The 24,113-nt window shown below is 39.5% G+C and overlaps 1 protein-coding gene across 7 annotated transcripts in view; it reads right to left on the bottom strand.

Moving 5' to 3' along the window:
• Nucleotides 1-24,113, bottom strand: part of INVS (inversin) — a 519,828-nt gene that overhangs the window by 56,336 nt on the left and 439,379 nt on the right. For all 7 annotated transcript variants that reach the window (XM_033929645.1, XM_033929646.1, XM_033929648.1 and 4 more), the window contains exon 15: nucleotides 6,382-7,174. In XM_033929645.1, coding sequence (XP_033785536.1) covers nucleotides 6,382-7,174 — 793 coding nt within the window. The remainder of the gene's footprint in view (nucleotides 1-6,381; nucleotides 7,175-24,113) is intronic.

The raw sequence follows: 24,113 nt of genomic DNA, 5'->3' as shown, positions 1-24,113 counted from the left end.
TGACTGAATCTGTACATTATATATCAAGAAATCAAGCTACATTTTCAGGATTAAGGAATGCACTGCCAGTAGAGAATGACACGGGGACATATTTTTCCCCGTCCCCGTAGGAACTCATTTTCTCGTCCTGTCCCGGCAAGTTCTTTTCCTGCCCCTGCCCCATTCCTGCAAGCTTTGTCCTCATCTGCACAAGCCTCAAACCCTTTAAAATCATAAGTGTTTGAGGCACGTGCAGTTAAGGCAGAGTTTGCAGGAATGGGGCAGGGACAGTGACAAAACTGGCAGGGATGGGACAGAGAAATTGAGTTCCTGGAGGATGGGGCAAAATTTGTCCCTGTGTCATTCTCTAATTGCCAGGTAGTTTGAAGTAATCAACTAAAATGTAGAGAGAACGAGAGGGCACTCTCTAAAGTTAAAAGGGGATCGATTCCGTACAAACATAACGAAGTTCTTCTTCACCCAGAGAGTAGTGGAAAACTGGAACACTCTTCCGGATGCTGTTATAGGGGAAAACACTCTCCAGGGATTCAAGATAAAGTTAGACAAGTTCCTGCTAAACCAGAACGTACGCAAGTAAAGCTAGTCTCAGTTAGGACACTAGTCTTTGACCAAAGGGCTGCCGCGTGAGCGGACTGCTGGGCACGATGGACCACTGGTCTGATCCAGCAGTGGCAATTCTTATGTTCTTATCTGCAGCCCACTAGAATAATATTCTAGAGTAGTGTGCAAACTGTGTGCCTCCTGAGATTCTAAGTGTGCCACGGCACACTGAGGAAGAAGAGAAGCGCCGGCCAGCTGACTTGCCTAGAGGCCGATCTTGGAACATGTATAGAGTGTTGCATATTGCTCGAAGCTCTAGAAGGTTGATTTGGAGAGTTTTCTCTTGAGGACTCTAGATTCCTTGGGTATGGAGTCTGTCGAGATGGGCTCCCCAGCTGAGCTTGTGATAGAGTATGGGAGGCATTTGGAAAGATTGGTCAATGATGACCACCACTGAAGAGACTGGCAAAGAGCTGAAGTCACTCAGCCTAAAGATTGAGAACGTTGAGGAAAGCACAAAGGAGATCATCTCGAGGTGAATGTCAAATGGAATATCGAAAATGGGTTGATGTACTACATTATTTCAACGATGCCTGCCTCAATGTAAATGTTCAACTTTGAGGCATCTAAGCTCTATGCCTCAATAAAGTCTTAGCTCGGTACTTGGACTGAGCTGAGGCTGGGTGTTCTGGTGCAGGTATAGGCACTGAATGAGACTGCAGCATCCCAGCTAGTTCTTTCTGCAACTGTATGCAGAGCTGTTCCTGCAGAGATTGCGCCGGTTATCCAGATCTAGTTGAAACATAAAGAACGAATGGATGAGTGACCAGAACAGCCAACAGTTCAAGATCCAGTTACAGTCTCAGTGAGTAATGCTGGGGGGCATGATGTTCTCCACTGTAATAAAATAGTCCATTTTGCTAGTAAATTCAATAATGGAGCAGGATATAGACTGTTTTATTAAGTTTATTGAAAAAAGTCATCTAATAGAAAGATCTGAGGTGAATAGGGAAGCTGAAGTCTTAAAATGCTGAATCTTTGCTAGAACCTCTATCCAAAATGTCAGTTTTAGTTTTAATCTACTGTCAGTAAAGCATCAGTACTTGTTACTTTATACATATATTCAATGTTGTTCATTATCTAGATAGCAGCACGGAATATATCTGAATAATTTAAATGTTATGGCTATTGTTTAGAAATATCCAACTGTGGTGTTTAAATATTGATTTGATTATTGTTTGCTCAGTTAATGATGCTAAACAGCCTTCCTTTTATAAATCCTGTTTGGATATGATGGATTAAGTATAGTTTCCAATTTTATTGTAATATTTTGGCTAGGGTTATTATGAAGTTATTAACAATATAGGATGGTATGATTCATACTCTTATCTTTTCCTTGCTTACAACTTATATTATAAGTTATATTGATGTCAAATTGGTTTGGGAATTAGTTGTGTACTTTTGAAAAGGTGAGCATCACAGGTGAAAAGCGAACCAGGAATTTTTTGTACCATTCAATTTAGATAAGTTTCTGGGCCAAGGCATTTACCTGAAAGGAGGCTTGAGGCTGCTTTATATATCTTAAACAGTGTAATAAGACCTGCTGAGGTAGTTCCCTGTTTCTCAATTAAAACTGAGAGCTGGATCTTATTTCAGAACGATTAACTTGGGGAGGGGAAGCATTCTCATGAGACTTCTAGAGCACTGTGTAGAATTATGCAACCACAGTTTCAAAAATACATAAACAGAATGGAGATAATCTAGAGCAGGGGTGCCCAACGCGTCGATCGCGATCGACCAGTAGCTCAGGAAGGCAACGCGAGTCGATCGCGGAGCCTATCCCGGGCTCTGTGATAGACTCGTGTTGCCGTCCTGATCTACGGGCCGATCAGCCTTCCTCTCCAGTTTTCTTTCTCCCTAGGGCCTTTTAGCTGGGCGATCCGCCCAGCTGTCATCTGCCGCTGCTGAACAAAAAACCGGGTCCTGCCTTCGCGGAAACAGAAAGTAGGCAGGACCCGGCAGGAAGAAGAACAAATGCTTGTCTCCCGCATTAGCCCGTAGCGAACGCTTGCTTCAGGGCTCTCAACATGTGCGTGCCGGCTTCTCTTCTCTTCCCTCCGAAACCGGAAGTTATGTACGGGGGGGGGGAGGGGAGAAGGGAAGCCGGCGCGCACATGTTGAGAGCCCTGAAGCAAGCGTTCGCTACGGGCTAATGCGGGAGACAAACATTTGTTCTTCTTCCTGCCGGGTCCTGCCTACTTTCTGTTTCCGCGAAGGCAGGACCCGGCAGCATTTCCCCTAATAGGTCGATCGCGATCTTGGGCTGATCAGCCTTCCTCTTCCCGATGGCAGAATTGACGTCAGGGAGAGGAATGCTGGTTGGCCGAAGCAGGGAGAGCTTGGGGCCTGTTATTGGTGGCGTTTGGGTCCTGGTCCCCGATGGCAGTGGCAGTGGCTTGGGGGAGGGCAGGGAGAAAGAAAGAAAAAGGGCAGGCAGGGAGACAGAAGGAAAGAAGAGAAACAGAAAAAAATGAAAGGGAGGCAGAGAGAAAGAAAGGGCAGGGAAGAGGAAGGAAAAGTTTGGGGAAGGAATGAGGTCTGGAGGAGAGGAAGCATACAGGCTAAAAGAAGGGAAGAAAGATTGTATGCACAGTCAGAAGAAGAAAGTGCAACCAGAGACTCATGAAATCACCAGACAAGGTAGGGAAAATGATTTTATTTTAAATTTTGTGATCAAAATGTGTCTGAATTTATATCTGCTGTCTATATTTTACACTAAGGTCCCCTTTTACTAAACCGCAATAGAGGTTTTTAGCGCAGGGAGCCTAGGAGTGTCGAGAGCAGCGCTGGGCATTCAGCGCAGCTCCCTGCACTAAAAACTGCTAACGTGGTTTAGTAAAAAGGGAGGGAGTATATTTGTCTATTTTTGTATGGTTGTTACTGAAGTGATAGTGCATAGAGTCATCTGCTTTGACCTCTTTGAAAACCCTGGAATAGGAATGATGATTAACATTTTCTATGCGTACAGTGTGCGTTGTGTTTTTTTAAAATTTTATTGTTGGTAGATCATTGTGACTTGGTCATTTAAAAAGTAGCTCGCAAGCCCAAAAAGTGTGGGCACCCCTGATCTAGAGAGTGCTGCTTTAGTAGGACTGGCCATAACATCTGAAGCTGGTATGCACTGTTTCAATCACATCTTTGGAAGTTGGGAGGGGGTCAGTAACCATGGAGGGAGTAACAGGGGTCATGCCTTCAATCAGGCTTTCGGCCTGGTTTTAGCACTGAAACAGTTTTGCATCACTATTAGACTTTCTTCATAGTCTGTTCAGCCAAGGCACAAGCGCTCTAGTTTTGCAATTAGATTTAAGTAGTGTCTTTGATCTAGTTGATCATATTATTCTGCTTGACTGCTTGGAGTCAATTGGAATTTCCGGTAATGTGTTGAAATGATTTCAGGGTTTTTTGGGTAAGCGATCGTATCAAGTCTATAGTGATAATAAGCAATCCCGCAGTTGGGTAAACTTTTGCGGAGTTCCCCTTTATCCCCTACTTTGTTTAACATTTACATTGCCTCTTTAGGGAACTTATTGCAAAGTTTAAAAGTAAAATTTCATATCTATGCGGATGATATAATAATAATAATAACAGTTTATATACCGCAATACTGTTAAGTTCTATGCGGTTTACAATAGATTAAGCGAGGTACAAATTGATTGAATTTAAGAGGGGGGAAAAGGAGAGTTAATAGGACCAAAAATACGTTGTTGAGGAGAAAGAGATTAATAGGACAGAGGAATCACTATGGAGGAGAAAGAAGATAAGTAGGTCAGTTGTCTAGTTGTCAGTTGTCTAGATACTTTACTAACCTGACTTCTGAGATAAAGAATCATTTGTCTTTTATTTTAAAGCAAATTAAATTGTGGATGACTGCATTTAAATTGAAACTCAATTCTGACAAAACCAAATTCTTTCTGGCAAGCCCGAATGACAAAATTAAAGATTTATCAATTTCTTTGAATGATCAGGTCTTCCCAATTGACTATTCCATAAAAATTTTATGAGTGGCATTGGATCGATCCCTGACTTTAGATGAACATACGGATACATTAGTTAGAAAATGCTTCTCGGTATTGTGGAAACTAAGATCTATCAGAAAATATTTTGATGCTGTATCATTCCGTTTATTGGTTCAATCTTCCATTCCAAGTATGCTTGATTACTGTAATATCATTTACTTGGAAACTTTTAAGAAAACCCTTCAACGACTTCAAGTTATTCAAAACTTGGCTGTTAGATTGATCTTTGGTTTGAAAAAATGGGAACATATAAGTCCCTATTTTCAAACATTACACTGGTTGCCCCTGGAAGCAAGAGTTCTGTTCAAATTCTCTTGTCTTTGTTTTAAATCAATATTTGGATTGGCCCCTACGTATCTGGTCTCTCATTTTAAACTGAACTGTTCTAACAGGCCTACTCGTAGAATTCATATGTTCACTTATCCTACAATTAAGGCCTGTCGATATAAAATATTCTTTCCAGGCAGGTAAATTAAATGAATGTTTGGGTAATATCATTATGCATTCCTCACCCTACTTCACTTTTAGAAAATTAGTAAAAACAAAATTTAATCGATTTGTAAGTTAAGGTTTTACTGTTTTTACTTTCACATTGTATTTACGTACTGATGATTTTATATTGTGTTTTATTCCCTGATTGTCCAGCACTTCTTGTTGTAAACCGCCTCGAACTATTATGGCTTTGGCGGTGTATAAGAATAAAATTATTATTATTATTATTATTTTGTGACCTTTTTGGTATTTATTCATTATTAAAACAGGCCCAGCCTCAGACATCCAAGTTTTACCCTGGACATTTTCTGCAATGTTCCATTACTGCAGAAAAATGCCCAAATCATAAATCTGCCCTAATTCCCAACGCACCCCCTGAGATTTAAGGCTCTTTTTACAAAGGTGTTAAAATGCTGCATGCGCTAGCCACTACTGCCTCCTCTTGAGCAGGCGGTAGTTTTTCGGGTAGCGTGCACTATAGCACGCGCTAAAAACGCTAGCGCACCTTTAATAATAATAATAACTTTATTTTTCTATACCGCCACAATCGTGCGACTTCTAGGCAGTTCACATCGAAGAGAGCTGGACAAACAGCGAGTTACAATATGCAGATAGACAGTGAAATTACAGTATGCAGAATCTTAAAAATGCATACAGTTTGTTTAGAATTTCAGAGGGGCCCTTTTAGAAAAAGTAGCGAATTACAGAATACAATTTGTTAGTCTCACTTCAGAAAACAGAATAGAAAAGCATCTATAAAATGTTTTTCGAAAATGACAATTTGGACATTTTAGCAAATAAATCATACATATGCTACTTTATGCTTTTTTAAAAACTTTTTATCTTTTGAAAATTTGCCCTTAACTTCCAGTAAAGAGACAATATTCCAATCCATCTGGGAACCATTTTGGAACTCATTGACACCTGTGGCTATAGCTGCATTTTAAAGTACTAACATTCTATGTAACTTTTCTCTTTATCCTCGCACTGTCCCCATTTAGTCTTCCTATAATGGTAGAGTGAAGGAGAGGACAAACTTATTAAAGCTTTATTAAACTGTTTAAACAGTTTCTGCTTAACATTTGACTCAACAAACATATTTTAAACATAAATTTACCCCTACCAGTATTAACCTAATGGTATAAATCTAAGCAAAAAAAAAAAAAAGTTATATACAGTGTTTTTGTTTGATTGTACAAAGCCTTGTGAAAAGAAAATGGATCAACTATGGAAACAGATTTAACAAAATGAAAGCCCTACATGCTTTACTCACCTTCTCCAAGTCCTCTGAATCACAGTAGCTGCATGGTTCTTTTTTCTGAAGGTTTCTTTCCTCGCTCTTTCCTCCTTTATTATTTGCAGTCTGATCTCTACAGGAATGATTTCAACATTCAGATTCTGACAGATGAGAGGCATATGCAGTTGATCATCTATACTTTGGTACTTCATTCTCTCTGGTTTTCCAGAGTTCAAAGCATCATTAGACAAAGTTTCCATGCTTAGGTTGCCCGACTCAAGGCTTTTACTTTCAGCATCAGTGGAAAGCATAGGAGAGGCACTGCTTTCTAATTCATTCGTTGTCATTTTATGAGCATGTGCTTTATTACTTAAACTACTGGTTTTCAAAAATCCAATTCTGGCACTTCCGGGCCTGCTGGAGCCAGCTGGTGAGCATCGCTCTCCATTTACTTCTTTGCTCATTGCTTTCAGTTGCTTTGGTTTTGATTTACTCTTGCCATTTTTTTCATGGGGCCTGGAATTCCTCAGGTTGCCATCTGAAAAGCTGATGTGCTCTAATTCCTCAATTGTTTTTTCAAAATGGCCACTGCTGTCAGTTTGTGTTTGATCCTGTAAAATCTCCCTAGTAGTACATGATTTACTGCTAGAAATAGAGCTTCTATTTCCACAAGAGCCAGCACTATTTATTTTGTTTACTAAATGCTTGCACTTTTCACCTCTGTTGGTCGAAGACATAAACTCTGAGGTAGCATCTAGAGTTTTCTGTTTGTCATCATCATCTTTGCGCAAAGAAGCTAACTTGCATTTGGAGCACTTCCTGGAGAATTCTTAAAAGAAAAAGAAAGTTATTGATAGCAAGTACAAAGTCAATCTGAAATTTTCATAATGAACATAAATGTGAGTTCAAATGTGGATTGTTCTTTCCCTTTGAAACCTCTGCTATTCTTATGTTTAGATTTGATCTACTGCCTTTAACTCTCTACAGAGGTCAGAGCGGTAAATAATAACAAACAATAAAACAAGGAAATGCATACTATAAAACTGACAGGAAAGTACTCAATCACAACAAGGAAAAGTTACAGGAAGGTAGAAATTGGTAGGAACATTGCAGTCTCTGCATCTGTGACATAACAGTCTTCTGTTCTTAACATAACATAACACATAACATAACATAATAACAAATTTCTAGACCGCATAACCCTAAGTTGAATGCGGTTAACAAAGATTATGCTATGAGAAAACTAAAAAAAAGAAAATGTAATACACAGAGATTAGTTAGTCAAAAATCTGGAAAAAAGAAAAGTCCTCAGAAGTTTTCTATAATGTGTATAAGATGTAGATCTAATCAATAATGGGCAAAAATCTTTATCGTACTGAGCTGCTTGATAAGAAAGACAATTGTTTCTTACTTTTACACCCCTTAACTGAAGGGAATGTAAATAGGGCATGAGATTTTCTACTCTTCTCATGTATAGACTAGAGAATGACACGGGGACCGTTTACCGCGGTAAACCGCAGGTCACCGCAGTAAATCCACAGGAATGGAGACATTTGCAACTGGTTTACCGCGGGAATGGGGACAAGACCTTTTACTGCCCCAAGGGAACGGTGAAAAGTCTTACTCCTGTGGTAAAAAAAATTGCACCCGTGTCAGACTTCTCCTCAGCTCCTCTTGTCCCTATTTTACCTTCAGGAGCCAGCCATGCCACGATGAAGACAGAAGGAACTTAAAACCAAAGCCTGAGACCAATGTGATTTGAAGAATAAAATTACCAGACAACAAAAAGAAAAAAAAAAAATTATTTTATATTTTACATAAGAACATAAGAATTGCCGCTGCTGGGTCAGACCAGTGGTCCATCCTGCCCAGCAGTCTGCTCATGTGGCGGCCCTCAGGTCACTCTAAATGAGTCCAGCCTTACCTGCGTACATTTCAGTTTAGCAGGAACTTGTCCAACTTTGTCTTGAAACCCTGGAGGGTGTTTTCCCCTATAACAGATTCCAGAAGAGCATTCCAGCTTTCCACCACTCTCTGGGTGAATAAGAATTTCCTTATATTTTTACGGAATCTATCCCCTTTTATGATTAGAATATTTCAGATTTGAAATATGTATCCTGCTAGAGCAGGTATTAGACATAACTGGGGACCACAAAGTCCAATCTGTGCTTCTTTAGCTTCCAGCTGGCTTAGGGCTCTCTCTCTGACCAGGGGACAGTTGCCCTAGTTGCACTCCCTTAACATTATTCTTGCCATTCTGTTAGCTTGATTTTTCTATGTAGCCTTCTATAGTAATTTGGTTTGTTCAGTTTTCACAATAACGAAGGGGATATTTGTGAAAGGGAGAGGAGATGGGTTTTGTTGAACCTTGCTCTGTTTTATTTGTGTTTATAAAATTGACAATTTTCAGAGGAGAAGCTTCCGCCCACACACACACGACTGCAGGGCGGCATGGCAGGCTTCGCCAGCATCAGTTTCTTTTCTAAAGCGCCGCGAAGGTAAGGGAGAGGGAGGGAGATAGATTTGGCTGGAGGTAGGGAGGGAGGGAAGTGACCGCATGCCTTCCCTCCCTTAAGTTTTTTTACACCGTGAAGGTAAGGGGGAGGGAGGGAGATTCTCGGGCCGCTGAAGGGCGGTGAGGTGGCGAGAGGGAAGGGTGGATGCTGCGGGGACGGGGCAGTGAAGGGGAAGGCGGGGACGGGGCGGTGAAGGGGACAGATTTTTTTCCCGTGTCATGCTCTAGTATAGACAACCTAACTTAAAAATCACCCGTGCCTCCACTGGGAGCCAATGCAACCTACAGTAATAAGTAGTTACATGGTCGTACTTCCTCAAGCCATAAATCATCCTTACTGCTGTATTTTGAACCAAAGTCAGCCTAGCCAAGATTTTCTTAGTGCTTGTCAAATATACAATGTTACAGTAATCTAAAATTCTCAAAAGTAATGTCTGGACTAAACGCATGAAGGCAGTAGTATTGAAGAAGGATCTGATGGTGCGAAGTTTCCACAAGGTATAGTAACCCTTCTGAACTACTTCATCTATCTGATTTTTCATGGTCAAACATTGGTAAAGACCACTCCTAAGATTTTAAATGTAGAACTTATTGTAAATGATACTGAATTGATCTTAATTAATGGTTCAAAGATAATCCTTTGAGATAACACAAAAAAGAATTTAGTCTTTTCCTGATTTAGTTTCAGCTTGAATTCTTGCATCCAGGATTCCATCATGTTTAACACAGACTCAATAAATTGAGTACTGTTAGATAACATATTACAACAAGGAATAACTATTGTAATATCGTCAGCATAGCTGAACAACCTCAAACCCATTTTACTCATCCAATAGTCCAATGAGAGGAGATACACATTAAAAAGTATAGGAGAAAGTGGGGAGCCCTGCAGGACTCCACACAGATTCTTCCAAATTACTGAAAAAGCATCCTTAAATTTAACCTGATAAAGTCTTGATTCCAAGAATCCTTTAAACCATGAGAGTACTTTACCCTGAATTCCTAAAGAATCCCAAAATTCAAGCACTTTTCAATGATCCACTAAATCAATGGTGCTACTCAAATCAAATTGAAGCACTAGCGCATTACTTCCCTTGCTTAAAAGGATGTTTAAATGGTCCAGAGTGAAGCTAACACCGCCTCTGTACTATAATGAGTTCTAAAACCTGATTGAGAGTCATGTATCAGGGAATGAGATTCCAAATATTTTGTTAATTGAATTTGTACCAACCCCTCCTTGATCTTAATAAAGAAGGGGATGGATGCTATTGGTCTGTAGTTTGATGGTGAAGAAGAGGAATCTTTTTTATTTTTAATAATAGGTGTAACAATTATATTACCCTCTTCTTGCTGAAAAATACCTTTGTGTAGTGAATCAGTGATGCATTCTAATACTTTCATTTTAAATTATGGAGGTGCACAAGACATAAGATTAGCTGGGCAGGATTCCAACATGTAATACGATTTAGAAGATTTGGAATATAATCTGGATCGTCAAAAGAGGACCAGTTAAGATCAGCTGGAACTTCATCTAGTGGCTTCTCCCAATAATTGTTTATACTACCTGGACTTGAAGAACAAAAAGTTTGTAAACTCGCAATTTTAGAACTAAAAAAATTGCCAAGTCATTTGCAGTCAGTAATAAGATTTGAGATAATTGTAGATTTTTTTTGTCGTATCAAAAACCTTATTAATTAAGTTAAATAATTTTGGGATGTTAATACTAATGGTGCCTTATTTGAATATTAGGCTTTTCATTTCTCCTTAATTTTTAATTTATAGTTTCCTACTTCCTTTCGCCATATTTCCTTATCAGTAATTAATTTGGTTTTTGACCATTTTCTTTCAAGTTGTTTAAGTTCTGTTTCAGTTCTAGCAATTCAGCATCATATCATTTATTTCCATCATCTACAAGTCTTTTCATGATATGTTTAGGGGCAATTTCATCTAAGACGGAATTTTGATACAGTTTTCATTCTGATGGAAATTCTTGAATATTCTCCATTGCAGTAACGTCTATATTTTTCCAAAATTCAGTTGCTTCAATTCTCTTTCTTGTTAAGAATTCTTGCTTTTTCGATTTAGGCTTAAGAATATAATTTTTCACCCAATTCAAATTAAAATAATAAATAAAATGATCTGACCAAGGAGTAGAATTTCATCTGCCATTTTTCAACTTAATTTTTGTTGTAATTTCAGATTTGATGGCAAGTGAAACTAAGGGCTTCTTTTACTAAGGTGCGCTAACGTTTCTAACGCATGCAGAATATTACCGTGCGCTACACTGCGCGCTACGTGGCTAGAACTAACGCCAGCTCAATTCAGCGTGTGCTATTCTACACGTTAATGCCCTAAACACAGCTTAGTAGAAGGAGCCCTAAATCTAGATGATGGCCACCTATATAGGATTTGGAAAATGATTGCAACAAATAATCTATATAACCACTAATTCTTATTATATTTTCCTTAAACTCTTGTAAACCGTGTCAAGCTCTATCCTTATAAAGAAGATGCGGTATATAAGCTTAAGGTTTAATTTAGTTTAATCTAAAGAGGTTAAAAAGGCTTTAAAATCATTCACTTCTTGATTATTCTCCAATTCCAAATGGAGATTAATATACTCAATATTATCAATATTATCAATAATAAACTTTGAGAAGTGACAAGAGAATTATATAAATTAAATATAAAATCATAAAAAGATTCCTTGGCCAAAGTCCAATGACCAGGTGGTATATAACAAAGTATACAATTAAGAGAATCGTTTAAATCCTTTCTGTTCAAAGTGCAAGATAGAACTTCCAGATCATTTTTTACCACTGAGTCCAATACTTTAAAATTAAAATCCTCAAGCAATATAATAGCAACTCCTCCCCCTCTTTTATCTTTTTGGCAAAAAGGGATGATTTTATAATGAGGGGTGAGTAGATAATTAAAGATTGGATCTTCCTCAAAGGTGAGCCAGGTTTCAGATAGAGTTTAATAGGTTCTTGTATATCAAGCCATTCTAATATCTACAATAATCATAAAAAGGATTAAAGACTCTCTGATAGGCTTGCATCATTTCTTATATATGTTTTAGTAATTTACAGTATATGTTTTTAATAAATTGATTATTCTTGAGGATAGTGTACTTTTTCTTGTGGTAATTGACCACACCATTAAAAACCAATTATTTTAATTGTTAGTTTGGGTTGCGTGTGGAATACTGTGCAGCACCTAACGATGCCTAAGTCAAGGTCCCCTTGGTTTTATCATTGTAAACCGCTTTGGTTTAAAATTTCTGATAATTGCGGCATATCAAATAAAAATAACTTGTAGTCTGGAGGTTATATTGGGTTCTGTGTTGACAATGAAAATGCAGATAAAGAAGGTGATGATGAATTATAAGTTGCACTTGCTGCCAGTAGCATACCAAGGATGGGGCAGTGGAGCTGGTCTGCCTCGGGCGCAGGGAGTTGGGGAATGCTGGAGTGGTCATGACACTGTGGTCTGCCAGCCCCTGTCCCCCCTGAAGTCCATATCCTGTTACGAGGGGGCCAGCAGAGTCAAAGGCTGCGCACAAGAGGACCATGACTCTGTGACCGCTCCACGCATCCTCTCACTTCCTGGAATAGGGGGAAGTGCTCTGGACAGAGGAGGGGGTGCTCCACCCAGGATTACCACCCTAACAGGTATGTCACTGCTTGATGAACAGACTGAAAATGATGCTGCCTCTTGAGGATTTTGGACTGTGTTACACAGTTTGATTCTAACAAAATTTGATTTCTGTAATTCACATTAAGATCTTGGCAAAAATTGTAGCAATCCTTAATGATAGGAATGTCCTTCTTCCAGTGGCCCACTGTCAAAAGCATTCAGTCCTGGCATTGATAATGGGATGCAGACAAGGCCTTTGATAGATTCAGCTGACTTTTTCTTTGTTAAAACCCTGACTCATCTGGGTTTTTGTGGTTGAAATCTGCATATAACATCCAGGCCGCCTTACTTGTTAATGGAGAGAGAATGACTGCTTTCCCTATTCATTGAGACACTTGTCAGAGCTGCCTTCTCTCCTTTACTGTTTCTTCTATTTTTTTTAGAACCTCTGTTAGGTAAATTTGTATTAAAAAGTACACCTCTGTCACTGGGGGTCATATTTCACACTTCTGAAATTATAGCTCTAGCATTTTCAGAAAATATTTTGCAGGTCTTCTAGGATCTACTAGGATCTAGGATTCTTTTAATAGAGACTTCAATGCAAAGATCTGAAAAAATAAGAGTTAATGTTGAGGACAAATCAGAACATATTGAGAATGAGGATGAAAATGTAATACAAGATGTAAATTTGAAAGTGACGGAGTTTAAAAAAGAAATTAAAGCACGCAAAATGAATAAACTGAAATGTGACATTTCAGATTATCAAAAGGGAAACATATCCATGGTCAAGGTCTAGGATTTAAGCTAGATACAAATAGTCCAGATCTTCTTCAAGGATTAAAAATACTTACAAAACTGTTCCAACTCAATCACAGAACACAAATATCACAAATGAACGTAGACGGAAATGAATTAGAAATTGTTCAGATGACATACAATTTAAAATTTAGAATAATGGGCTACACAAATAGACTTACAGACCGACAAATACACAAGGAAAGAGGGAACAGAACTACAATTCAATGTTTTAAAGTACAGAGGAGAACCATATATGGAGAAAACAATAGGGAGGGAAGAGTGCAATCAAAGAAGGAAACTAATATAAAGTTTAAACATAATTTAAAGATTAAAAGCATCTTTAAAAAGAAAACTTTTAAAATTACTTTTAAAACGACTCAAGTCATTTTCCTCTCTTAAATGCTGAGGCATGGCATTCCAAAGCTGTGGTGCCATCACTGAAAACATATCATTTTGTTGTGTTCCAATAACTTTCAAAGAGGGGACTACTATAAGCTTTTGATTAATAGACCGGAGAGAACGCGAAGTGCTATAAGGGATAAGTAATTTATTAATAAATTGAGGTTCATTAGTAGAAAGGGTTTTGAATACTAAAAGTAAAATTTTAAAGGTAATACAATAGTTAATTGGAAGCCAATGAGATTTAATCAGAAAAGGTGTTACATGATCATATTTTTTACTGTTGTGGATGAGTTTAATGGCAGTATTCTGAATTATCTGAAGGCGCTTTTTTTCTTTTTGTGTAACACTTATTAATAGAGAATTACAGTAGTCGAGTTTTGCAATAATTAAAGAATGGATTAATATATTTAATGATTTGGCTCCAGAAACTTGGAAATTGAGCGAATCATTCGCAGCCTATAAAAGCAGGATTTGATAATACTACTTATGTGTTCGTGATAGGAGAGTTTATCGTCGATGATGGCTCCAAGTATTTTTAATGAAGTTACAAGATGCAAGTGAATATTATCTAGACTAAAAAAGGCACTCAAGTTTATTCCCTTCTTACATGGAAAGAGTAGAGCTTTTATTTTCTGTATGTTTAAGGCTAGCATGTTGGAATTTAGCCATTGTCTAATCCTCGCAAGCTTTTTATTAATCTCAAATATCTCCTCTTTATTTTCTGGATTTAAAGGGTGTAAAAGTTGGATATCATCGGCGTATGTAAAGGTGGTGAAGCCGATAGACTGACAAAGACCTAAAAGGGGTGACAAAAAGATGTTAAACAATAATAGAGACAGAATGGATCCTTGAGGAATTCCATAATTAAGAGTGTAGGGTTTAGAAACAGTATCATTAAAGATAACTTTAGATAATCGATTGGAAAGAAAGGAACTGAACCATTCTAGTATTTGGTCACAGATGCCTATGGACATAAGTCTATCATGAAGTAAGACATGATCAATGGTGTTGAATGCTGCTGACAGATCTAAAGAAAAGAGAATGACAGAGTTATGATGATCTAGGTGATAGAGTATATTTGTGGTCAGACCAATCAGTGAGTACTCTGTAGAGTGATATTTCCTGAACCCTGTCTGATTTGGACGTAAGGCATTAGTAGATTCAACAAAATCTAATAGTTGATCAAATACTATTCTTTCTGTTAGTTTAGCTATAAACGGAATATTAGCAATGGGGCGATAATTTGAAGCATCCTCAAGGCTAGATTTAAAGTCCTTTACTATTGAAAAAATTATGGCAGTTTTCCATGACGATGGCAATGATCCAGATTTAAGGCTATTTAGGATAAGAGTGTGTACAAAGGGACTGAAGCATGGAAAAAAATGTTTTAAGATGAACAGAGGGATGATCTCTGATCGGGAGCCCTTTAAATTGATTCTTTGGAAAAGGCATTAAATGTCAGTATAATGAAGGAAGATTGAAAGTGGAACATTTAGCGAGAGGTAAATGGTAGTCAGCTGGAACACTAGGGGGATCTATAGATGTTCACAGGGGTACTTGGCAGTATCGTTAGTGCCAATGTGGATGAGCAGCATCGGATAGCAGTCATCAGGCTTGATGAGTCTCGGCAAGCTCTCAGTAACATCTTGGATTTTGGCTCCAGGCAGACAGCATACCTCTTGTGATATCATGTCTGGTCTGCAGATTGGACGCTTTTGTACCCTCCAGAAGGGAATTGCCAACTACTACTACATTACGCCTCCTAGTGGTTATGGATCCAGTAGTTTTTGGGATTTCAAGCTCTGATCCTTCCTCTCCTTGGATTGCTCTCATGTCCTCTACTTCCAGGACAGCATACCAGTTCTTCAGTTCAAGGGGGGGGGGGAGTCACAGTACCAATCTTGCAGTGTTCCGTAATCTGAGTCCAGCTGTCTTCCCTCAGCACAGCCTCTTTTTCCCCACTACTGGAAATCTTTGACACCTCATGAACCATTTCATTTATGTACATCTCATTCTCACAGATGCTTCTCAATCTTGCCACTTCCTCTCTCAGTTCTTTTACTTCCTTCATAAGAGATTCAAGCTGAAGACAGCTTGTACATGGAACTACTCCCTCTGTCTGGGTAACATTTTCTGTCTGCACAGAGACAGAAGTTGTAACCTGAACAACAGCTTTGGTGATACGATGTTTCCCAGCCATACTGTGGTGGAGAAGAACTTACACCTAGAAGAAAAAAAAAAGAGAATATGGCAGAAAAATCCTACCAAATTAATGCCCTGTTTCAGAGGCAGACAGTACATAAGAACATAAGAACATAAGAACTGCCATCTCCGGATCAGACCCATGGTCCATCGAGTCCGGCGATCCGCACACGCGGAGGCCCAGTCAGGTATACACCTGATGTAGTTTTAGTCACCCATATCCCTCTATGCCTCTCATAAGGAGATGTGTATCTAATTTGCCTTTGAATCCCAGCACAGTGGATTCCTTAATAACCTCCTTTGGGAGAGCATTCCAGGCGTCTACCACTCGCTGCGTAAAACAGTACTTCCTGACATTTGTCCTGGACTTGTCCCCCCTTAGCTTCAAACCATGTCCTCTTGTCCGTGTCGCGTTGGACAATGTAAATAATTTATTTTCCTGCTCTATTTTATCGATGCCTTTCAGCATTTTGAACGTCTCGATCATGTCCCCTCGCAGCCTCCTCTTCTCAAGGGAGAACAGTCCCAGTTTCTTGAGTCGTTCCTCATATTCCAAGTTCTCCATACCTCTTATTAACTTCGTTGCTCGTCTCTGCACCTTCTCCAACAGTTTTATATCCTTCTTTAGGTTGGGAGACCAATGTTGGACACAGTATTCCAAGTGTGGTCTGACCATTGCTCTATAAAGCGGCATTATGACTTTCTCCGATCTACTCGTGATTCCTTTCTTTATCATGCCTAACATTCTGTTTGCTTTCTTTGCCGCTGCCGCGCATTGTGCCGATGGCTTCAGGGTCCTATCTATCAGTACACCCAGGTCCTTTTCTTGTTCGCTCTTACCCAGAGTTGCGCCTGACATTCTATACTCGTATTCCTTATTTTTACTACCTAAATGCATTACTTTGCATTTCTCTACGTTGAACTTCATCTGCCATTTCTCTGCCCATTTCTCTAACTGATACAAGTCGCTTTGGAGTTCCTCGCTATCCTCCTGCGATCTGATTGCCCGGCATAGCTTTGTGTCGTCTGCAAACTTAATGATCTCACTGGATATTCCGTCTTCCAGGTCATTGATATAAATATTAAATAGGATTGGCCCAAGCACTGAGCCCTGGGGCACACCACTAGTCACTTTCTCCCAGTCTGAGAACTTCCCATTTATGCCCACTCTCTGCTTTCTGTTTTCCAACCATTTGCCTATCCACCTTTGTATATCTCCCTCTATTCCATGGCTTTGTAGTTTCCTGAGAAGCCTTTCATGTGGAACTTTGTCGAATGCTTTCTGGAAGTCCAAATATATTATGTCCACCGGCATTCCACTATCAATTTGCTTGTTCACGGTCTCGAAAAATTGAAGTAAATTCGTTAAACATGATTTCCCTTTCCTGAACCCATGTTGACTGGGTTTCATCAAGTCGTGTGTATCTAGGTGCCGGACTATGCTATCCTTGATCAGTGCTTCAATCATCTTTCCAGGGACAGACGTAAGACTCACAGGTCTGTAGTTGCCCGGTTCCCCTCTCGATCCTTTTTTGAAAATTGGCGTGACATTCGCTATCTTCCAGTCCTCTGGTATCTGTCCAGTTCTGATTGTCAGATTGGCAAGTTTTTGCAATAGCTCTCCGATTTCAACCTTCAATTCCTTTAAAACTCTCGGGTGAATTCCATCCGGTCCAGGGGATTTGTCACTTTTAAGTTTGTCGATCTGGTAGTATATCTGGTCCAACTCCACTTCAACTGTGGTGAGGCTGTCTTCTATTACTCCACTAAACACTTTCACTGCTTCTGGTATTTTAGCGGTATCCTCCTCCATAAAGACGGACGCAAAGAAGGAATTTAGTTTGTCAGCAATTTGTTTATCTTCCTTGATGTACCCTTTTCTTCCCTGGTCGTCCAGGGGTCCCACCGCCTCTTTTGCGGGTTTTTTCCCTTTCACATATCTAAAGAAGGGTTTGAAGTTTTTGGCTTCTTGCGCTATTTTTTCCTCATAGTCCTTTTTGGCATCCCTCACCGCCTTGTGACATTTCTTTTGATCATCTTTATGTATTTTCCATGCTTCGATTGTTTTCATGTGTTTCCATTTTTTGAAAGAGTCCTTCTTTTCTTTTATGGCTACCCTCACCTGTCTGGTAAGCCATGCCGGTTCTCCCTTACCTTTTGTTCTCCCCTCTTTGGAGATCCTTGGAATGTGGAGATTTTGTGCTTCTGTGATAGTATTTTTCAGTAGGGACCATGCCTGGTCTACCGTTTCAAGTTTGTCCACCTTTTTCTTGAGTCGTTGTTTCACCATGGCTCTCATGCGATCGTATTTGCCCTTTTTAAAGTTAAAGGTTTTGGTTAAGGTTTTGGCACGTTTTCTATTCCCGATGTCAAGCTTAAAGTTGATCACATTGTGATCGCTCGTCCCCAGCGGTACCGTAACTTCTACTTCTTTTGTCGGTCCCGTGAGGCCATTTAGTACCAAGTCCAGGGTGGCGTTGCCTCTTGTCGGCTCTTTTACCATTTGTTCCAGGAAGCAATCCCCTAGCACCTCCAGGAACTTGGCCTCCTTGCCGCAGTTGGAGGTTCCTAGTTTCCAGTCTATCCTCGGAAAATTGAAGTCTCCCAATATTATTACATTGCCCGTCTTGCATTCTTGTTTGATTTCCTCTATTATTTCTGAGTCAGTTTCCTCCGCCTGTCCTGGGGGACGATAGTAAAGGCCAATTTTCGTGTCAGCGCTGTTTTGGCCAGGAATCTTGACCCAGAGGGACTCTAGCTTCTCTTTCGTTTCCGTCGTAGCCACTTCAACAGATTCTATTCCTTCCTGAACATATAGGGCAATACCTCCACCTTTCTGCCCTACTCGATCTCTTCTATATAGTTTGTATCCCTGTAGTACGGTGTCCCATTTGTTTTCTTCATTCCACCATGTTTCTGTTATGGCAATGATTTCCAACTTATCATGTCTTGCTATTGTCTCTAGTTCCCCCATTTTGTTTCCTAGACTTCTAGCATTCGTATACATACATTTGAGTTCTCTTCGTGTTACCTTTTTGGACTTTCTACTCTTTGCTGTCCCTACTGTTTCTTTCACGTTATCCTTAACTGCTCCAATGTTGTCTCCCTTGTTTGCTGTGCGGTCATCCCCTCCTGTGTCTGAGTTGTCCCTTCCTGCCTTGTCTTCCTTATTTGCTGTCAGGTCGTCCCCTCCTGTGTATGAGTAGTTGCCCATGGCTCCTTCATCGGGGCATCCTGTCGTCCGTGCCATCAACTGGTGGTCGACTGTCGGCTTTCCCCTATTTGTTAGTTTAAAGCCTTCTCGATGGCCTTCTTCATGTTGCCTGCCAAAACTCTTGCTCCTTCCTTGTTGAGGTGTAGTCCATCATTTCTGTAGTACTTGCTTTTTCCCCAGAACGCCGTCCAGTTGCGCACAAAGTCAAAGCCTTCTTCTTCGCACCATCGTCTCATCCAGGCGTTAATAGCTTGCAATTCCCCTTGTCTCTTTCCATCCGCTCTTGGTACTGGGAGGATCTCGGAGAAGGCCACCTTCACCTCCCTGATCTTCAGCTGTCTTCCAAGTGAGCGGAGCTGGCCCTTCATCTTTTCCCTGTCATACTTCCGTCCGCTCACATCATTTGTTCCCACGTGGATGAGCACAGCAGTATCCTCTCCCCTTGTGCTGTCTATGATCCTGGAGATCCTGTTGGCCACGTCCTTCACTCTTGCTCCAGGCAGACAGGTGACGACTCTGTCCTCTCTTCCTCCTGCAGTGTGGCTGTCCACGTGACGTATAATGGAGTTCACAGGTTGTTATAAGTAAAGAAATGAGCTAGGGGTGAGCCTGCCAGAAACTATTTTTAATGCTGATCCTCTACAACCTCTCTCTTAGAACCAGGCTTACTGAGGGTTAGGCACTAGGCCAGCATTCCTCCCCTCAAGGGTCACCTGTGGAGTCTGATCTCTTAAGAAAGCCCTCAGAATTCAGTCTAATCTAATCTTCCATTTGTGTGTTACAATAACCTAATCAGGCTCAAGGTGACTTAAAAAGAAAAGGAGGGAGAGGAGGAGGAGGAGGAGAGAGGAGGTACAGGGGAAAGGATAGGAAAGGTCCTAAAGCGAGAGAATAAATAGGCAAAAGTATCAGTTGTCAAAAAAAGAGTTTTCAGTTTCTTGCAAAATAATGTGTAGCTGGTTTTCATCCTGATTGCTTCAGGGAGATTGTTCCAAGTTTTCACTCCCAGATATGTCAGCATGGAGTTGAAAATTCATCTGTAGTGGAGGTTTTTTATGGATGGCATGTTTAGTTGAATTTTGTTAAGGATTATACTGGAGGTGAACCAGACCGCTGAAAATAGTTGGATAAGGGGAGCAGCTGAGTTTCCGTGGAATATGTTGTGTAGGATGCAAGATATTTTGAAATTTATCCTCGATGGTATGGGAAGCCAGTGTAATTGTTTGATGAATGCACAGCCAATGTAATTGTTTGATGAATGCACAGACTACATTATTTCCATGGACGTTATGCAACCTGCCCTGAATGTACACCTAGACATTCCCATGCTATATCCAGCAAGGTATAATGTGAGCAATAGGCCTATATTAAAAATTAGGCTGAATTAATTGTATTAGCCTGAAAGTATAACAAGAAATGGTAAAATGTATTTTTTTTGTTAAAATGGTACATGATACATAATTTAAAACGTGATTTTTGCGATCAGCAGTCAAAAATCTGTAAGATACACCCGAAAATGTTGAAGAAGCAAAAACTTTGTTGTCCAGTACTATTATCAATGATCGGGTAGCTTTCAGAATAAATTTTCAAAGGTTTTCAACCTTTTTATTCTGACTTCTCCACCTGAACAAGTATGACCCAGATATCACTTAGCCCTTTCAGCTGGAGGTGGATTTTTCCTAAAAATGCCCATTCTGGGTTGACCTTGCCATTTACACAGCATAATTTCATATATGTTCTACTTGTGTTCCCATAAAGGAAATAATCCAGGAAAGGAGCTAGGGGGATCTATAAGGAAGACATTTTGGCTTTTCTTTCCTGGATCTTGGAACCTAAAAACATAACAATAGCCATATTGGGTCAGACCAATGGTCCATCTAGCCCAGTTTCCTGTTTCTAACAGTAGCCAATTCAGGTCACAATTAGCTAGCAGAAACATTCCATGCTACCAATCTCAGGGCAAGCAGTGGTCTGTCTCATGTCTGTCTCAATAGCAGACTGTGGAATTTTCCTCCAGGATCTTGTCCAAACCTTTTTCAAATCCAGTTATGCTAACCGCTGTTACCACATCCTCTAGCAATGAGTTCCAGAACTTAACTATCTGTTGAGTGAAAAAATATTTCCTTGTAACTTCATTGAGTAGAGTGGAGGAATAGCCTAATGGTTAGTGCAGTGGATGGAGATTCTGGGGAATTGTACTTAAAAAGAAGTAATGAGAAAGGAGGCTTATAATATTTTCTAGAGCTGAGTATACGAGCTGATCTTGCTTATACCGTATCTATGCCCAGTTACACTTGCTGTATACCATCTTGGATGGATTTGTTCAGAAAGGTGATAAATAAATCTTAAAAAATAGATAAATTAATAAATAAAACAAATATCCCATAAACTCCATTTGCATAGCAAATGGCAGAAAATAAAGACCTTAAGACTCATCTCAGATCATTGTATAATACAAAGCAGACCCTGATTGAACTCTAGCTTTCCTTTCATTTCTTCATAGCCAAGAATCCTCTGTGAACATTCTACTCTTTTTTGAATGCTATTAATGGTTTTGTTTCCACTACCTCTACTGGGAGACTATTTATCTACCACCCTTTCTAATGTTAATCCTGATTCTACCCTTTGTGATCCTCATGCAATTAATTTTTTTTCCTAGAATCTCCTTTTCAATGAAGAGCATTACTTCTTGTGCCCTAGTTGTACGTTAGTGATATTTGAATATCTCTAATATATATTTACGTCCCTCTTCTAGGATACATATAATTAGGAGAAAGAAGAGAAGTAATAGTTACTGCTTCTGCTGAGACAGCAAGCATCCCCTCTGTCTCACGTTTCAACTTATAATATATATGCATTATTCTTATTTTATTTGCTTGCATATCTGTATTTCCCTGCAATCTTGCACAGGGCAATACAGATATATAAGCAAATTTAAAAAACAACATATTTGGCAGAATCAAGGTTCAACTCTCTGGCCATTGCAGGTTATCTAGTTGACATCTTTAATTTAAATTAAATTACTATTCTGAAGGTTTCTTAGACTTTACTAAGTTATCTTTAAACTCTCTCGAGCTGCTTATCTGAAATATAAACAAATTAGATTCATAGTTTTTGAATGATATAAAACATATGTTTATATGCTTGTGTGATAAACAAGTCATGCAAAGACATCACTTCAAAAAAACTGTGACAATATTAGAAACTGTAGGTGCAGAAACATAATCAGCACAGACTACTAATGCCTTTACTTCTATTGGAGTTCCAGCAAAATGCATGATTTCAGGGAGACAATTAAAAAATGGGACATAGCCACAATAAATAGTATTTGTCATATTCCAAAAATGCCAGCAATATAAAAAATGTATTGGGAAAATATAAAGGAGGAAAAGAAAATGCAGATGCTATTTTTCAAACACTAGGTAAGTCAAAAAGGCTATAGATTTTTATATCAGTAGCATGCGATATATAGATCCATATCATAATTATAACTCCTTTTCACTTATCTATAAGGGTGGTAATCATTGTTCCCTCTAAGCTGGGCGGGAGTCATCTTCCTACAGTCCTGCTAGTGGATGGTGCTGTTTCACTATCACATTTTTAATAGTGAAGGACAGACAAACTTTGTAGGACTCCAGGGAATCTGCTTGACCCTAGTAATTGAAAGAACAATATTGAAGCACCACTGCAGCCAGAGGACTCCTGCTTAGCTTAGAAGGAACAGTGAGAGCAATTTCATAAATGTTGATAAAAATGACCCATGTCCCCAAGTATTAATACAAGAGCTCAGATTCTGCACACTCAGGCCCAGATTCTCAAAAATTTAACGCCGTCACTAAACTGTTTTCCAACGGTTTAGCCTGCACACATTTTAGCTGCGGATTATCAAAACGGCTTATCTCTGTTTTTAGCGAGGTTTCTAGCAGTCTCTGACACTGACATGCAAATGGGCTCTTCAACATAAAAATGAACAAAAATCAGCGACTGGTCCAGGGGTGCCAGTACAGTGAAAGCACTATTTAAAACCCTGGCATAGCAGTGTTGAAGATTGCTAGAAAAGCTGTTTTGAGAAGCAGCGGGAGAAAATGGGCATCTCTCCCACTGCGGGGGGGGGGGGGGGGGTGCAGGTTGGCAGTGGGAGAGATTGAACATCTCTCCTGCTGTTGTGTTGTTTGCATTTTTTCTGCGCATGTACCCATCACTATTACTAACGATGGGCGCATGCAAATTTTGCGAGTCTTCACTACTCTCCGACAACCTCATTTACATGAGCATTTTTTGGAGAACAGCTGCGATAGCAGCCCATTGTTTTTTCATGCGTTTTTTTAACGAATTTAGACCTCAGTGCTGTCTTTTCGTAATTTCTGTGGCTGGTTGTAGAGGGCCTAGCTATTTTGAGGTGGGTCCCTCCTTGATCACCCACTCCTGGTATTTGAGAACTGGCACCTTTTTTGTTAGAAAAAATGCACTGACTATAGAGGTGTGTTTATCCAGTTAGTGGCTACATATCACTGCTTTCTTTATACTTATAATTTTCTGGCCTGCCTTTGCATCTCCCCTAACATTGCCCACAAATATATGGATAATAACTGTATATTTAGCCATTTAAATTGCCCAATATGTTTTTTTGAAAATATACAGCCTTATTATGTGTTCATTAGCACATGCATAATTGTATTTCAATATCAGTCGAGGCAAAAGAGTGAAGAACAAAATTACTGAACACAAAGACAAACATGATTTACTGGATAGAGTCAATAATGCAAACACATCCATTGTGTCAGGTACCAGAATGTGCTAAAGCACTATCCACTCCTTTCGTAACAATGAGCTCAAAATATCAATGTATAAATATAAATAGCAAGCCATTCAAGAACACAAAAGGAGGAAACAGCCTCAGAACCCAACACTTACCATCCAGTGAATTGGCTAAAATTTCAAAGCAGTAGCGAACCTCCCTGGCATAAAAAAAACCTCCTCTGTTTATGAAAAAGCTCT

This window comes from Geotrypetes seraphini, chromosome 2 (assembly GCF_902459505.1).
Source record: "Geotrypetes seraphini chromosome 2, aGeoSer1.1, whole genome shotgun sequence".
NCBI classification, from domain to species: Eukaryota; Metazoa; Chordata; class Amphibia; order Gymnophiona; family Dermophiidae; genus Geotrypetes; species Geotrypetes seraphini.
The sequence above is the reverse complement of the archived record's forward strand: the minus strand, read 5'-3'. Positions and strand labels throughout refer to the sequence as shown.